The sequence below is a fragment of the Rhinolophus hipposideros genome (genome assembly GCF_964194185.1).
Source record: "Rhinolophus hipposideros genome assembly, chromosome: 12".
NCBI classification, from domain to species: Eukaryota; Metazoa; Chordata; class Mammalia; order Chiroptera; family Rhinolophidae; genus Rhinolophus; species Rhinolophus hipposideros.
The window spans coordinates 38438620-38457429 of NC_138058.1; the positions used below are offsets into that span (position 1 = coordinate 38438620).

General features: G+C 31.0%; 1 protein-coding gene and 1 pseudogene across 5 annotated transcripts in view; both read left to right on the forward strand.

Annotated features, from left to right (window-relative positions):
- The window catches only part of PPP4R3B (protein phosphatase 4 regulatory subunit 3B), a 53030-nt gene that overhangs the window by 16739 nt on the left and 17481 nt on the right, over window positions 1–18810 (forward strand). For all 4 annotated transcript variants that reach the window (XM_081069167.1, XM_081069165.1, XM_081069166.1 and 1 more), the window contains 7 exons: window positions 1261–1884; window positions 6973–7050; window positions 8184–8300; window positions 9748–9864; window positions 14915–15046; window positions 16118–16220; window positions 18414–18455. In XM_081069167.1, the coding sequence (XP_080925293.1) occupies window positions 1261–1884; window positions 6973–7050; window positions 8184–8300; window positions 9748–9864; window positions 14915–15046; window positions 16118–16220; window positions 18414–18455 (1213 nt within the window). The remainder of the gene's footprint in view (window positions 1–1260; window positions 1885–6972; window positions 7051–8183; window positions 8301–9747; window positions 9865–14914; window positions 15047–16117; window positions 16221–18413; window positions 18456–18810) is intronic.
- LOC308506156 (cyclin-C-like) lies at window positions 11776–12449 on the forward strand (annotated as a pseudogene). Its single transcript has one exon. The product of its transcript is annotated as a cyclin-C-like (transcript).

Consider the following 18810-nt stretch of genomic DNA (forward strand, 5'->3'; position numbering starts at 1 on the left):
CTGTGCTGTTCCTCTGGCACTTCGAGTACCTTTATCCCCTATCTGAATCTTACCCATCTTTGAAAGCCCACTTAAGGTCTCAAATGCCCCTGCTTTTATGATTCCTTCCTTGTATTCTCTCCTCTCCCCCCTCCTTTCTCCAGGATCTAGAAGGACTTTCCCTTCCTCCAAATTTCCATTGCATTTTATCGGAACTGCTCTTCCGAAATTGTTACTTACAGTTTCCTTATATTTATGTGTCAGTCTCCCTAAGCCCAGCTGTTGATAACTGAGAAGTAAAAGTTCTCTCATCCCTCTAGGAAAAAACAATTGTTTTGTGTGCATCAGTATATCTGTCTACTTCTTTCTTTAAGCTCTTAGATATTTTTTCATGTGTGGCTTTGGTGAATTTTGAAATTTGTGGAACTTTTTGTACTCAGGATATTTGGGGTGTTTTGAGGTAGAAAAGAGGATAATTGAACTCTTGTGTTAGGAATCAGAAAAATTTTATGAAAAGTAAAGTTTTAAACATTTTTAATGTTAAATAGAGGAATTTACTGCAGAAAGTTTGTAGCCATGCTTTTTTTTTGAGCTATCAACCTGAATCATAAAATAGTTTTTTATTTATTATATTTATCTAGATAATTAGAACTTGGAAGCTTTATCACAGGTGTTAAATGAATACCATTAAAAGAAATAGGTATTATTTTTTAGAGCAGTTTCAGACTCATGCGAAAGCAATTATTTTTCTGAAAGTGAATTTCAAAAGTAATTTGAGGTAATCTTATTTTCTTACTCTTGAATGTACAAGGCATTGGGTTTTAATTTGGTTTAAACTCAGTAGTGTCCTTGTCAGGCCAATGTAATGGTGCTATGAGTCATACATAGTAAGTTTGGGGATCTAGAGAAAAGTTACCTTCTGCAAAATTCAAAAATACTGGGTATAGTACAATTATTAAACAACTTTATACATGGTTATTACATAATTTAACACCACAAATCTATAGAATATCGGCTGAAATAGGTTATCAGGGATCACAGTTAACCTTAAATTATAAGAAAATTAGAGGGGAATTTCTCTCTAACTTAGATCAGATGATTGACTCTAAACTGGGTGTATTTTCCCCCTCTACACTTCACTTTTAATTAGCAGTGATTGTGTTACTAGTATAGATTCTTTGCAAGGTATTTTTACTTAAATTCAATGACCAATGATGTGATTTCCAAAATTTTGAATTCTTTTATATTTTAAGGTAACCATCTGTACTTGGATATTTTTAGGTTCAAGGTAAGGATCCATCAGTGGAAGTCACACAGGACCTCATTGATGAGTCAGAAGAAGAACGATTTGAAGAAATGCCTGAAACCAGTCATCTGATTGACCTGCCCACGTGTGAACTCAATAAACTTGAAGAGATTGCTGACTTAGTTACCTCAGTTCTCTCCTCACCTATCCGTAGGGAAAAGCTGGCTCTGGCCTTGGAAAATGAAGGCTATATTAAAAAACTACTGCAGCTGTTCCAAGCTTGTGAGAACCTAGAAAACACTGAAGGCTTACACCATTTGTATGAAATTATTAGAGGAATCTTATTCCTAAATAAGGCAACTCTGTTTGAAGTAATGTTTTCTGATGAGTGTATCATGGATGTCGTGGGATGTCTTGAATATGACCCTGCTTTGGCTCAGCCAAAAAGGCATAGAGAATTCCTGACCAAAACTGCAAAGTTTAAGGAAGTTATACCAATAACAGACTCTGAACTAAGGCAAAAAATACATCAGACTTACAGGGTGCAGTACATTCAGGACATCATTTTGCCTACACCATCCGTTTTTGAAGAGAATTTTCTTTCTACTCTTACATCTTTTATTTTCTTCAACAAAGTTGAAATAGTCAGCATGTTGCAGGTAAGTAAACTTAAGCTGTTCTTCACAATTCTGTTTTCAGCTATTTAGTTTCCTTAATAGTTCAAGCTGCTGTTCAATCCTTTTTGAAAGATTTGTTGACTTCTGAAGGAGACTTCTGAAGGAGAATCATTTCTTAATGTGACCTTTTATATTTTTAAGTGTCCTGTGACATCGCTGAGTTGTTTTTTAACTTTATTTTTTGCTTTTTAAAAATTGTGGTAGAGTATACATGACATAAAATTCACCATTTTAGCCATTAAATGTACAATTTGTAACATTTAAGGACATTCACAGTATTATATAGCCATCACCTCTATTCCCAGAATTTTTTCATCATCCCAAATAAAAGCAGCTATTTTTCAATTTTTTTTTTTTTTTTTTGGTTGTTGAGAGCCCACTGGCCCATGTGGGAATCGAACCGGCAGCCTTCGGAGTTAGGAGCATGGAACTCTAACCGCCTGCGCCACCGGGCCGGCCCAAAGCAGCTATTTTTAAAAGTATCTTTTATTCCATTTTATTACTGGGATAGTATAGCTGTGTGCTTAAAGCTTCCCAAATAATTCAGATATGCAGCCAGGATTGAGAAACAGTCATTAATTTTCAGGAAATGATAATTAGTCAAATTCTTTGCTATGTGAGGTTGATTTTATTCTGTCTCCTGGAGTTGTAAAATAGGAGTTTTATACCATGTTTATTATGTTAATCCTTTATATTCTTAACAGTGTAGTAAATATGATTTTGAAGCGTTTGCTTTACTTATGATAGTATACTATATGCAGAGTTTTCTGTGTAACTGTCTTTGTTATTTCCCTATGTGTCACTGAGTTTCTGGAGCCACTACTATACACTTTGTATAGTGGTTCTCAAGTATGGTCTATGTGTCCCTAGAGCCTTTTTAGAGAAGTTTGTGAGGTTTTTTTCCATTTTCCAACGTCATATCACTATGAGGCTATATTTTCTTTATTATATTTCAACCAAAACAATATATCACAACGGACTGAATGCTGAAGAAAATATGAAAATCTAGCTGTCTTCTCTTAAGCCAAACATTAAAGAGATTTGTAAAAATGTAAAACATAGCCCCTCTTTCTAAATTTTTAAAAATTTGGCTCATGTAGTTTCTTCTCATAAAAAATATTTACAACCATATTGCTTATTTTTAAAACAAATTAATGTTTTTAGATGTCTCGGTTTTAAGTATGGTAAATATTGATAAACATAAATATAATAAAAGCTCTTTGGTTCCCTCACTAATTTTTAAGAGTTTAGAGAGTTCCTGAGACCAAAAAGTTGAGAATCTCTGAGTTGGTATTTAATTATGAGACTCCATTTTATGACACTTTCAAACATTATTCACCTATTATCGGTATACTTTTTGTATAGCGTTTGCTTCTCCAGATCATTCTTTTACCTAGCAGTTTTTTGTTATTCCACAAAATAAGTGTCAGGAAAGTTAGACTTACACATTACATTTCATTTACAATATATGGGACCTGCCTTTTAAAAACGATACAGTGCAATTCAGGGTGCCATTTCATTTCCTGGCAGAAAAACAGTTGCACTCAGGAGATTAGAAATAAACCCATTCAATATAGTTGATGTAAAGGACCCAGTGACAGAAGCTGAAGTGGAGCTTTCAAATGACTGTTTTTGACTTAAGAAGGGTTGCCAAAACCTAGTAAATTAGTGCTTTTTAATATTTTAAAAAATAAAGTATGCAAATTAATTTATAAATATAACATTCTACGTCATTTTATATATTTTGTGATAATTTTATTTGTGAAGGCTATAATTACATAAATCAAGTGTAGCTTTAAAAAAATAGTCTTACTCATTTCTGGTCCATGAAATGCATTCAATGAAATAGCCAGGTATTGTGAACTACCTGTTGTTTATCTAGGGTTTACCACTTAATTATCTCCTGTGTGTCAGCCATGATGCTGAATTCAATTTTCAACAGTGTGAGAAAAAGTAATTAAGATTATGGCTGTTGGCCTGTAAAGGCTCATTTCCTAAAGCCCTACTCTGAGATCTCCGCGTAAAAATTTTGTGGCTAGGTATTAGGTATTTCCAGATGCCCTTCTGGCTAACTAGTGTACAGAACTGTAGCTTCTGAAATGAATGTCAACCTACTGTTGGCATGAGTTACATAAGGCAAATGAAAATATAAGAATTTTGTCTAACTGGACCAAAATGAGGTAATGCAAAAGTACAAAATTCCTACCCTAAATTAGGTTAATTACCTGAGAAATTGTATGAACGCATTCAGTGTGGTCACTGGCTCCCAGTATGTACTCTAAGACATTGAGATTCTCTTAAGCATGATGGGGGCCTAAGATTTTAGTTGGCTTGAATTTTCTAGCTAATTGCAGTTCAAAATTCCTTGTGCCCAGAAGTGAGAAATATACTTAAATATGTTGACCTAAAAGCCAATAATACAGTGAGGTTATTTTCACACAGACAGCTACAGATTAAGGTCCTTTTCAGAACAAGTTTTAACTTCTCCTTTCACTAGAAATGATAGTGGACAGGTATCTAAAATGTAGACATTTTAACATATAGCATGTTTTTCCACTATTCATTTCATAGATAAAAGTTGAGCTAAAAACATACCCCATAGGATCAATGACTTAGTTCGTTTTTGACATATTTTGCATATATCAAGATTTCAGTGTTTAATTCTCTTCCATCCCAATTACTACTGAAATGTGTAAAATCTTCGAACACCTTTAAGAAAACAACTGTTTGTAATAATACAATTGTTCATTTTGTTTTAGAGGTTTTTGGAACCCAGTGTAGGATTTAACATACAAAATTTTATCTTATGAGATTTGTCCCATTCGTGTGTGTGTGTGTGTCTGTGTCTGTCTGTCTTTTGCTTTGGTTTGTTTCAAGACCAAAGTCTACTTAGGAAATTGTCCTGTAGTTTATTTTGTCTGGTGGGAGTGACAAAAACCTCATTATGCAGGAGACTTGGATTCCAAATCTATCTCTGTCACTAGCTATCCTCAGGTAAGTCCACTGTTTGTACCTCAGTCTCATGAAGTTTAAAATTGAACTAGGCAATCTTTAGGTAATCTCTTAAAGCCTGATCTAATTCTAAATTTCTGTGTTTACGTGATTCTAAAAATGGTGACTGGGTCCTGGGTTTTGATTTTTTGGGTTTTTGTGTGTGCCAGTAAGTGATCTAAAGAGACTAGTTATAGCTTGGAGAACCAGAGATTTAGAGAAAAATATTCCAACTGTATTTATGATAGGCTTTAAGCTGTCAATCAGTTTCCTTACTATGTACATTGGAACAGAGTGCATTTGTAGAATATGATCAAGAATAATAGAAATCAGGGGGGAAAACAACCTAGAAGTCAAAGAATTCTCCTAGCAGACTATATAGTACTTGAAATTACCTCTATTTATACTTTATGTAGTTCTGTCAGCGTGCAATTAGTGAATCACATACAAAGAACTTAAATGGGAAATAGCATTTATCAAGAATTAGAACTGTTTTCCTATGAAAATATTTTGAAAAGGTTAAAAATCTTTAGACAAAAAAAGATTTAATCTGGGAGAGTTGCAGGAAGTTAAAAATGTATTAAAAGGTACAAATGGAGGTAAATGTGTACTTATTCACCAAAACGTAAAATATTCAGGTGAAAAGAAATTGGAAAAAGTGATTTGAGTAAACGATGATTGATTACATCTGAAGTTGAACTCTCAGAAAATGGATGATGGTTCAGGTCACACACAGTGTATAAATGTCCAAAAGGAGTCAAAATAAGTAACAAAAGAAACACCATTGTAAGTCAGATTAATGAAAGGAATTATTTCTCAGTGCTGTGTCTTTGAGTGGATGTATAGTGGGAGAACATGTTATATTCTCCATGATTATACCTAATGGTTTTCATTCATTTATTATTTCATACACACACACACACACACACACACACACACACACGCCCTACCTTATTCAGAAAGGCTTTAAGGGTTTTCATTAATGATCTATGGTAAGAAGGGCAGGTATTTTAGATATATCCTTTACATGTCATGGTTTGGTTTTATTATGAGCCATGCAGGTATCACTATTACAAGCATTTTTAGAACATGCTACTTTAATTAAAATGAATGCAAACTATATTTCATAAAAGTGGATTTTGAAGATAATTGAAACTTTTTAAAAGCACAATTTTATTTTAGCAGGTTGATGGAGATCTCTAAAGTAAATTTCAATATTCATGTCAATTTTTTCCTTTATAATTTAATACTACATGCTTATAGAAAATTGAAAAATGTAGATAAGAAAAAAAAACACTCATGTCTGTCACCAAAAGATGATAATTAACATTTTAATATTCATCCTTTCTAGACTTGAGACACAAATTTATGTTAAAAATAAGATCACACGGTACATATTCTACTATGTTTTTCTGTTTGTCCTTTTAAACAGTGCTTAGAGAAATTAACACATATCTGTCTTAATACTTCAGAGTCATCAGTATGAAAAGCAGTTATTGTAGTGTTTTGTTTTGAGTTATATCCTTGGGGACCACAGAATATGTAAGACTCTCTACCAGATGTACCTAGATTAATATATTTCATGAGTTTGTGTATTTTAAAAGTCTTTTTAATTTTATCTGCCAGAATTCAGCCTCCTTTATTGCTGTACATGTTCCATATTTGTAATTTTTCTAATCTGCTGTACCTGTTCCATATTTGTAACAGGTACCTGTTCCATATTTGTAATTTTTCTAATCTGCTAGGGACTGGTAATGAGATCTTTTAACTTGTTTGAATTATGTTTGAGTTAAGAGTAAATAAAACCTGAGAGGAGCTAGAGAGGCTCTAAGTTAAAGTAAATGAGTTTTCATCCATGACTTCTAGAACATCTTTTTGTTTTCCAAAAAGTTCTTTATAGTTAAGGTTTTTGGTTAAATGAAATATTAATGTATATATAACTAATATTGAATGGTGCAGTCAAGTTTCAAAAATTATAACATGAATATACCCTGGAATTATAATTTGTGTAGAACATACAAATGAGTGCAACTTTATACTTTTGTTTGTATTTCTTAGTAATTATTTTTTCTCATGTAGGAAGATGAGAAGTTTTTATCTGAAGTGTTTGCACAATTAACAGATGAGGCTACAGATGATGATAAACGGCGTGAATTGGTAAGTTATTCTTGAAATTCAAACCCTTAAAGAGTACTTACTCTTTTGGCATACAAGTCTTTAATATTGAATCTGTTAATGTAAAAGAGAGTTTTTTATAATTAGTATGACATGAAGGATATGTACTTAAATTATATTATAAGTGATTATTCTCAAAGTTTCTTAAACTTACTGTTTTGTGTATTTTAGAAATTTCTTAAAGATATTTTGATGTGGGTTTTTCTCCCAATGAGGAAAATGGTGTACCTTACAAATCCCAGAATCAGATATGTCGTTCATGTTAAGACAGAACTACAAACTTACACATTTTCATGGTTGTAGATGTTCATGTTACAAAGATGCTTTTCTTTTTAAACAAGTGTTAAGGAGAATGCCTCTTAAATAAAAGAATGATAAATAATTGCTTCTTGGAAATGTTTTTTCTCTTTTGAATGTGTTTGTAATTACTTTTTTGAAATATAAACCATGCTTTGGAGAAAGAAAATTGTGATTCGTGTTTACCAGCAATTTGCCGTTTTTTTTAAACATATGATCAGTACTTGGGTTTTAAGAATTAATGAAAGATTACTGACTTAAAATCTATCAAGTCACTTTCATTGTGTTTCTTTGTTAATAGTTTACTCAATTTTCTCATTTTTGAAATTAGTCTTTTACACTAGGAAATCTGTAATGTCCTTTCCAATTTTTAAAAATTAAATTATACTTCTGAAGTCTCTCTGGAAACTCAGCAACTGTTTATTATAGCATGGTTACTATGAAAATGTATGCTCAAATTCAAAATATCTGTCTTACATGGCATTTTTACACCTTAATCATAAATTTAGAATAGTGTGTGTGTGTGTGTGTGTGTGTGTGTGTGTGTGTGTGGCGCATCTGAGAGTCCACACGTAATGTGGATGCTTTAATGTGTTTAGACTTAATTGTTCATTGTTTGAGAAATAATGCAAGGTTTGCTTTTAATGGGAAGCTAGTTTCAAATAGGTTCTTTAATAAAGGTTTTGAGGAGCCAGGATACTCTGAAAAGTCAAGGTCCGTGAGAAAGGTGAATTCCACACTGGTTGATCGCATTGTAGTATGCAGCAACTTTACCTTTATGTGTGTCCATGTCTCACTGTACTTTCTAACATTTACAGGTTAATTTTTTCAAGGAATTTTGTGCATTTTCTCAGACATTACAACCTCAAAACAGGGATGCATTTTTCAAAACTTTGGCAAAGTTGGGGATACTTCCTGCTCTTGAAATTGTAATGGTAACTATACAGCTTTTTTTCATGGTTTTGAAATTGAGAATTTGTAATAGATTTATATTAAGGATGGAAAGTATTTATTATAGTAATGCATATTGAATTTTATAATTTAAGATAATGATTCACTTGATAGTGAATTACTACAACAGTGTTTCAGTCTTCAGATTTTTTTAAAGTTAAATTTATAATATTAATATGTAATCACTTCCATATAATATGGCTTCAGGTAAATAAAAATCCTACATGTTATTATTACAAGACTATTTTCTCTTCTGTAACAATATTGTGTTTCATAAAAACTAACAAAATATCTTTTTAAACCAGTGAGTGGAGTAAGGGCAGATTGAACCAAAGGGCCTCATGCTGCAATACTGGGTTAGGGCAATGGTTCTCATATTTTTGTTCATGAGTTTTATTATATGAAAAATGAAAATTGAGAAAATTTTCAAGTATTTAATTCATTTTAAGATAATAACCCATTATATGTTAACATAAATAATATAACTTTTATGAAACAATAATTTTTCCAAAAAAAAAAATTTCATGAAAGACTGGCATTGTTTCACTTTTTTTGCCAATCCTTTTAATGTCTAGCTATTTAATCAATAGCTAGAGCTTCTGTGTTTTAATTTGTTGTGACATCACATGTCCTGTAGCCTCTGGAGAAATCCACTATATTTGTGATAGACTGAAAGTGAAAAAGGCTAATGATGCCTTAGTATTATTTATTATTATGAAAATAGCTTTATTCTCATACTGTTCCTGAAAACAGTGTTAGACCCCTCATCAGGATTCTCTGGACCACACGAAGAGATCTGCTGAGTTCAGAGAACGTTTTCAGAATCACCTGGAGATTTTGTAACAAATCATGTATCCTTCACGTGTTGAAGGGGAAAAAGCATTCAGGAGGATCACTACGTTAGAAACCTAAGTTTTGGAAAAGAGGGAAAATGCCCAAAGTGTTTTCAAAAGCATCCCCTATTAGAAGAGTCATGAAAGAGAGAATCAATTATTAATGTGTAAAGTAACTGGCAAATCCAGGACCAAAGACAGATTCTGGAAGGTTTTGAAGCTTTAATTAGGAGACATCATTCACATTTTTGCACATAATTGAATCAAGAACTCTTCCCTCCAACCCCCGCCCCCCCAAAAAAAAAACTTGTTACAGCATTTGTAAGGCATTGCTTTATAATCCTGCACTGATTCTTACTTTTAAATTCTCTGAATATTTATATTTGTGTTGGTAAAAATCTGGCTGAAACTAATCCAGTCGCCTAAAAGTCTTTAATATTTCTAAATGAAAAGGAAGGAAAGGCTGGAGAGGGTATATATTTTGATTCCAGTGCAATTCCAAAAAGTTAGAGGTGTACATAATTTTGGAAAAGAAAAGGAAAACACAAGTATAATTTCTGTTAACAGTCTCTAAGTAACCTATTTTTCCTTTTATCAGGGCATGGATGATTTGCAAGTCAGATCGGCTGCTACAGATATATTTTCTTATCTAGTAGAGTTTAGTCCATCCATGGTCCGAGAATTTGTAATGCAAGAAGCCCAGCAGAGTGACGATGTAAGTAATAATGCTCTGGTTCTGTGTGAATTACCTGTAAAGGAGTGTTTGCAAATTATCAAGAGAAAAGGCATAGCCATAATCTTAATCTATTATAAAGCAAAATAATAGATTTCTGATCATTTGTGACTTTGGCAAACCCAGAATATGTGCCAATTGATTTGTATTGTATTCGACTGGCAGTTGGATTGATTGTTTAAAAAAAACAGATAGATTATCACAGAATGAAATTCTTACATGTTGGATCTTTTAAAAAGTTCCAAATGCTAACGAAACATAATTTCAAGTCCATAGGCACTTACCTAGTATCACTGAGAAGTTAACTTTCACTTGTTCAAATGTGTATTTTTCTTTTTTTTTTTAGTGGGATGAACGTTTGATAATGAGACCAATGTTGCAGTTTCCCACTTTAGAAATATTTATACTTGCCCCTTAAACTAATTTTAAGACAAAATGAACATATAACGGTAATTTAAAGTACTTTCTTGTATTAAATGTATTTTAGTGTTTAGAAAATAAAATATAATTATATCCCTTCTTAAAGGTTTTGAATCCCAGTGTTACCTTTATCCTTGTATGAGTTACTAGTAAATAAGACGAGTTTTATGTTTAATCTCTTAACTTAGATTTTTATGTCTATCTTTGATAGATATTTCCTTTTTTTTTTTAAGTTTTATTAAGAATCAGTTTCGGCTTATGGTATAGTTTAGGCAATAGAAAGAAATAGAAGAAATATTTTGTGTTAAGTATATTTTAAGGTTTTTTTAAAACCCCCAAAATACTAAATCTGACTTGAAAGAAAAAAATACCTAGTTTATCTCACTGTTGACGTTCTAATCTTAGTGCCATCCTTTACAAAAGATAACTTAGAAATTAACACTCAGTATTCTGTCCTTAGTAATGTGTGTGGTGAAGAGCATTCATCATAAAATCTCTCAGATCATGAGAAGAGTAAGCTACTAACTTTAAGAATTTTTAACTTTTTAAAGCTTTTATTTGTTTTCATTAGAAATATTGTTTACATTTAATTGATGCATGAAACTTAAAGAAGTTACTGATTTTTAACTATAAAAAGTCCCTTTCTCAATTTATCTTTTTCTTACAATCACAGTCATCAAGGCCTTTCATTTCCCTGAATTTTTTGCTATCTAGCAATTCTATAATTAAAAATGTTTTGTTGCCTCAAAATAATTTTTAAATAATTTTTGTTTAAAAAAACAAAAAAGGATAAATTGCAATTTTTTTAATTTTCAAGATTAAGGATCCTATATGCTGAATTCTATATTGGGTTAGTGGCAACTTTTAAAATTAAAAAGAAATAATTTACATGTGCAGTCAATGTGCAGTTGAAATTTTGATGTCCCTTTAAAATAAATGCACAGCATTCAAACTTCTTTCTAATACTATAGAACAGACTTGGTTTTAGGAACATAGATTAAAATATAACATGTGTTGAGACACAAGGAAATATTAACATTTTTTTACTGTACTCATTATTTCTATCCAAACTGGAAGAGTAGATTTTGCAGAAATTACTGTCTTTTTGTTATGCCGCAGATTTCACATTTTTATGCTAATGGCCTTTGAAACATCCAGTAAAAACTTATTTTAGAACCTATCTGGATAAGTAATAGATCTCTTACTGAACTACTTATTTTGGCAGGTATTTTCACTGTATTTCTCACTTAGGAATAAATTCTTTTTTCTTTTCAGCTATAATAGCATTGGGGTTATTTCTTTTTAATTTTTTATGTAAGTATAGTTGGTTGGGTTGTTTTTTTTTAGGAGTCTATGTTCTTATTTTTAAAGGACTTTCAAAAATACTTTTAAATGTTTCTTGCTGAAATATTTATAAAATTCTATAAGTAGTTCTATGCCAGCTATTCTCTAAAAGGTATAGATCCTGTATTAATGGCTCCTCCATGTGTGTTTTTGGCATCCAAAGGAGAGGAATTTGAGGTAGTCTCAAATACAAAATTGATTTCTGCTACTACTTCTGTATTAAAAACTAGATTTTCATATGCCTCTCCAAAGGAATTTCCTTATAGGTTGAACCATATATTAGAATGTGAATTCTGTCTTTTACAACTAATAGGTTGTTGCTTGATAGTGTATCAGCCTTATAGACGTTTCCTCCACTATGTCCAGGACATTGGCCAAGAAAACATGTTGCTTCCCCTTGCATGGAGGATAGTGAGTGAATGATACCTCCATAACGAATCTTTCCCTACTGTATCCTCCTTTCACGATAGCTTTAGCTTGCCTACATGTAGCCTGTGTTGTAGAGCAGAAAGATCCAGACAGTGGTCTGCTGAGCTTTCTGTGGATATGGAGATGATTTTGGAAATAATCAGGGTTATTTTAAAACTATATGAGCAATGGAAGAATTTTGATGAGAAAAGAGATGGCAACCATTCTTAGTAAGATGCCGATACCAAAACCTCCTCCAAACAGTGAAGGAGAGTAGGGTCCAAATGGGAGTCAGAATTCTAGCTACAGCCAACCTTGAAACATTCCGAAGAATTCCGTAATGGGTCAATTGGAAATAAACCACTGGACAAATTTTAGTAATATCTTCAGTGCAACACAAATAAAAGCATGTCAAGCATATTGGGAAGTGATTTTATTTTTGCAAAATAAGTTTTTCCTTACATAATTTGGTTCTAGTACATAATTGATTAAAATACCTTGATTATAAAAGTTTAGAAAGGTTCTAAGGGGACCTACAGACAGACATTTCAAAATTAATAGCTCTTGATTACTATAATTTTTTTTAATTTGGAAAATACAAATTGTATCTTTTTATTCAGCCTAGAAACATGAAGCATACTTTGTTTAAAATTTTCTTTGGTCACTGAAAGACCAAAAAAGGACATAGTCAAATATATGAGGGGTTTTTTTTTCCCCCTCCTTAAGTTTAAAACTGTATTGAAGGAATCAAAATCCTGGAAGATTTTGGTAATGATATTGAGAATTTCAGGGAAATTAATCAAGTATTTATTGATTTAAAAGTGTATTTTATTCAGTAGTTTAGTATCTTGCCATGGAAGATACTAGCACAGCCTAGCAGAGAACTGCAATATGTGCAGCATACTTCGACATTTTCAAAATTATATTAATTCCATAACCATTTTGAAATGCTGCGCAAACTTTTTTTTAAAATCCTACATGAAGTTATTTGCATTTATTCACTATTACTCAGGCATTTTGAAGTTGAATAAAACACCTAATATGGTTGAAATTTGGTGACATTTTTAATGTTAATTTTTACTCTACTGTAAAGTTTTTTATATGACATATATACCCTAATTTATATTTGTGTCTTAGTGTGGACTTACAAATGTATCATAGGAATCTTGAGCCAGGAACACAATCAGGTTTCAGACCAATATGATACTGGCTGTTCTTAATTCTCATATGAGAGTAGGACTTAAGACTAAATGTCAAGTGGGTGGAACTGCGCTGTCTGTGGAATTTAATAAATTAATCATTTTCTTCAGACTTGAAAGAGAGTGATAAATAAAATTTGTAGTTATAGAATATTGATGTACAATTTAAGGGTTAATTTTTTTTTTATAAATCAGTTGTGAACAGTGAGTTATTAACCATTAACTTCAGTATAAAACTGCAAAAATAAAAAAAAACATTCTCCAGCTTAAAAAAAAAGAATTTGTCATAATAAGTTAAAAAAATACATAAGTTAATCTCTATGGGTTGGTTGTTTGATATTTTGTATTGAACATATCACATTTTATTTCTTAAAATTGTATCTTTTTTTTTAACTTTTTATTTTGAATTAAATGCCATAGTATTGTTTTGAAGAAAGCTCACTGGCTGACACCTTATTCTAATATCTGAACATTTTATATGAGGTATACTTGACTGAACACACCAGAATAAGAAACCGCAACAGGTTAATACAGAATCAATCTGCTCTTTTCCCTCTAATTGAAATAAGGCTTGGGTCTGGATTTATTAATGTAACTCTGTGAATTTTATTTCGTAATTCCCCTTTGAAAAATATTTTGTTCTGTCTCTGTTGCCATGATACAATTGATTTATGGGTGTTCGAATTTTGAAACATGATAGAGGATGGGATTCTTATTTTAAGCAGTTAAGTTGCTTTGACATAGTTTTGTTGGTTCTTTATTGCATTTAAGTTCACAAAAAACTTCACGGGGAATATTATTTTTGATTAACACAGTATATTAAGTTTGAGACGGGCAGCAAAACAAAATAATAATAAAAAGTGCTTTATACTGAAACTTCATTACTTTACAGAATTCTCCCCACTTAAGATATTTATCTTCATTCCATGCAGTTCCCTTATTTCATTTCCTTCAGTTACTACCTTTCTTCTCTCAATAATAAACATATTTTTAAGTCCACTGAGTTAATGTCAAAACTTTTTTCTTTCATATGAACAATCACTTTGTATCCTAATTTAATGCTCAAGATTTCTACTTTAAAAATACAAGCAGGAGACAAAATTTGTTTCTGCAAGCTGCTTTGTGGCTCTTTAAGACCCAAGAGCATGTTACTAATACAATAATAAATCTATTGGCATTGAATTATTACATAACATAATGTGCCTCCTCTCACCTCCTGGGGAGAGTTGTATACTGGGTTGTTTTTTCTGGGTTTGTTGATAGAAAGGATTTTCTAATTAGAAGCTGAGATAAGCTATGTTTTGGGATCGCATGATGTGTGATCTTGCTTGTTTAGTCAGCTTCTAAATTCATATCTGACACTGAAACCTAGAATGAGAATGTTATAAGCTCCAGTGAACAAGAATCACTAGTGAACGATTTTGTTTTCCATTTCCCTATATTGATGGTGTCGTGAGCTGTAGCATGCTCTTCCTTTTTTTCTTTAGGGTTTTTTATTTTTCACTAGTATTTTTATACAACTTTGGTAAACATTAAAAAGAAAAAAAGTTTAAATAAGTTCATCTATTCTTTGGGGGTTCTTTGGGATTTTGATTTTGTTCTTTCAGCTGGTATATTTATGTTATATCGAAACCAGGTCTAATGGAAATGTTTTCTTTCAGGATATCCTCCTCATTAATGTAGTAATTGAACAAATGATCTGTGATACTGATCCTGAGCTAGGAGGTGCTGTTCAGTTAATGGGACTTCTTCGTACTCTAATTGATCCAGAGAACATGCTGGCTACAACTAATGTAAGAAATTACTCTGAAATAAAAAGCATTTTTATCTAATCAGTTTTAGATTATTTTATATATAATAATTATGCATAAATATATAAATTCTATGTAGATATAAGGTTTTTGAAAATTACAATTTTGAAAAACAATAAATAAATACTTAAGTATTTGTACACTTGGTATTCAAGTAGCAACGTATTCCTGTAGCAGTTTACTGGGGCAAAATACAATATTGTAATCTGTTAAGATCTTAGTGAAATGTTAGCAGTTCTGTTTCAGGCCTCTGTATGCCTTCTTAAAAATTAATGTTCAATAACGTGAATTATACTGAAGTATACACTTAACAATGGTTAAGATGCTAAATTTTATGTTTTTTATCATCATAAAAAAAGAAAAATTAATATATGCTGAATGATCTCAATTACATAGTAAAAGAGGTCAAAAAAAAGGATTTAGTCCAGAGTATTAACAGTGATTGTCTCAAAATAATGGAATATTTTTCCTTTATAAAATTCCCTTATATTTAGAGAACACTTACAGTATTTTTAAATCATTGCAAGTTAATGGTATCAGTTGTATAAAAAATAGTAGCCCAGAAAATCAAGAAGCATTATTTCCCAAATTTTCAAGCAATAGATTTGAAAAAAATTTCAAATAGATCGAAATTCTATCCTGTTTCTAGTGACTTTATAAATCAATTTGGTGGTTTTTCAAATTTGGATACATTGTGAAATCTGGGATTTCAAATTTTAAGCAGTTAAGTTGCTCTCACATTGCTTGATAGATTGAGTCTTCATTGCATTTCAGATCACAAGCATATTTGGTAAAAAAGCATTCTGAATAATTTTTTTCAGAAAAACTTTCTATAATACTATCTGATCTTTTTCATTTTTAAATTGAATTTGTCTTGTGAAATAGATTTGATTTTTAAATTCTGCAGAAATATAAGGTTAAGGTGAATATAACTAATTTTTTTTATTCTTTCACAATATCTTCAAGTATGTTGTTTGTGTATGACCCACACTGCTAATTCTTAAATGTTTTATTATAAAGATAATAAAGTATTTTTTAAATTCTGTGTTTCAGAAAACTGAAAAAAGTGAATTTTTAAATTTCTTCTACATCCATTGTATGCATGTCCTCACAGCACCACTTTTGACCAATACTTCAGAAGACAAATGTGAAAAGGGTAGGGTATCTTACTTACCTGCTTATGATTTCTATTTTTTAAAGAGTAAAATAAGTATTGTAACTAACAGACTGTTTATTTGGTGCTTTATATGAGAAGGAAATTACTACTGAAATTTAAACTGCAATATAAAATCATGATTTTCTTTCTGAGTGTCTGTGTTAGAGAATGATATAGAAAATGGGCAAAAAGTAATAAACCTTGAGGAACAGAGATATACACACTTAGTAGAAGAAGATTGTTCCCAAAATTGTTAGAGTTGATATCTACAGTAAGAGCAAACAGTATATTGCCTACATTAGAAAATCCAAGGATACCATCATTTTGGAGAACAATTTGGCAATACAATAAAAGTTCTCCAGTTTCACTACATAAGGATCAGAAATGCATGGAGTTAATCAAAAAAGTTGGCTAAAGCAGAGAACAGTTTAAAAAAATAAGCTCTTTATAAGCATTTACTCTAAACGCTTACTCATTTGCTCATATATTGTACAAGGTCAAGGCTTTTTATTTTTAATAATGTGTTTTTTATTGTATTTCCATATTATCTTTTTTGTGTAAACTATACTCATAATTAATCAGCTACAATTTCTGGTTTTAGTCTATTAAAGTGGAGTGAAAACCTAAAGATACTTTAAAAGCAATCTGAATACAGGTTTTATGTACTTCCCATTAAGTAGTCAGTTGTGTATATCTGATTTGGCAACAATTTTTTTATTGAGTTCTGTATTGTCTTTATTTTGTAATATATACTGTATTTCATCAGTGCAATATTTAAATTAGTAATCATACTAACAAATATAACTAGCATAAACAAAGCATTAACTCTGATCAGAATACATCTCAACTTCTGAAATAAGATATGTGTGGGATATATTCTCTGAGACTGTTGGTTAATTTGTTAAGTTAAGTCAGTAAAGAGAATGTCTACTAAACTAATTAAGTTGTAGAATGGGCAGATCTGCATAATGCCATCAGTTCCATTTCTGAGTATACATCCTAGGGAACATTTATGCATATGCATGACAGGTACAAGAATGTTACATTTTTTGTGGTAGGAAAAAGGTGTCATATATTTGTTTAATGGAATACTATATAGCAGTTAAAAATAATTAAATTTTGATTTAGCATCTGACTAGTTCTCAAGAATAGAAAGTTGAATGGGTAAAACACATCACAGATGTTTTATTTATATGAATTAAAATACATGCATTTTTAACATTAATTTTAAAATAAAACACTTTCAGCATACAGAAATGCTTAGGTAATAGTGTAAGTCACCCATATACTTTCTCTTGGCACTATCAAAACTAACTTGCCATAGTTTTTTCAGACTTTTTTTTTTTTTTTTTTAAGGAAAATTACAGATGCTATTGGAGTTTTCTGTGTACCCCTTCACATTCTCATTCCACACCACCCACCCCCTTTCCTCAAAGAATGCTGAATCTGGAGTTTATAACCCCTATGTTTGTTTATATTATTATGACATATATAATGTATTATTTTTCATGTTTTCAAACTTGATATTCATTGACTTCATTTCTGCAATTTTTTTCTTTTTACCCACTGCTTTTTTTGAGATCTATCCATATTGATATCTAGAGTTCTTATTTATTTTTAACTCTTGTATAGTATTCTCTTATATGAGTATGCTGTAATTTAGCCATTCTTCTAATATACATTTAAGTTGTTTCCAGCTTTTTGCTATTACTATGATCCAATATACATTTTTGTGTTTCCCTACACAAATGTGCTCCAAGATATGTGCTGATAAATTGGAGCTTATAATGTTCCATTTATTTTAGTTTTTAAAAAGTTCAAAGACTAACTCACTTATTAACATGTGTGTTATTCTGGAAATTAAGAAATTTCTGTATACAGAGACATATCCTAATTGTTGGAAGATGACTAAGAGAGGATAAAAGAAGATATATCAGTCTTATTTCTGGTTGTAATCTCACTGTTTTATCAGAATATTTATAATATTGCCTTTTAATAATTTCTCATCTGAACCCGATTCTATAAAAGCTTGCAGGTAGAGGTATAATATTTGACTGAAGTAACTAATTTTTAATGGTTATTACGCAGATAAAATGAGATTATGATCAAAGATGTGCTTTGTATTTTGTACTGCTAGGGAAATGTGAGATGACTATTACTGAAGTAGCTGATTTTTAATTTTTTTTTTATTAGATAATATAGTTGGATCTAATAAAAACAGCACGATTTGTCCTGGTAAGTATCAATTCTTATTTTATGAACTAATGCAAATTACAAACTTTTTCCTATTCAGAATATAATGCATTTGTATACGACTAAGACAGGTATATTTTCAACAAAAACAAAATCCAAAAAAACATTTACTTTTTTCTTTATTATAAAGAAAAAATTCCACTTTCACCAATATAAGATGGAAGACCAATTGGAATTTTGTTTTTGGTTTTTCCTATATATTTAGAACTTGTTTTCTGACTTTTTAAGAAGACATCTTAACATTGAGGATTTAGTTCATTCTTATTTTTGAAATCTAGTAAACTAAGGCCAATTAGGAACCAGTATTCATGACAGCCTTATGTTTTGTTTGTTAAGT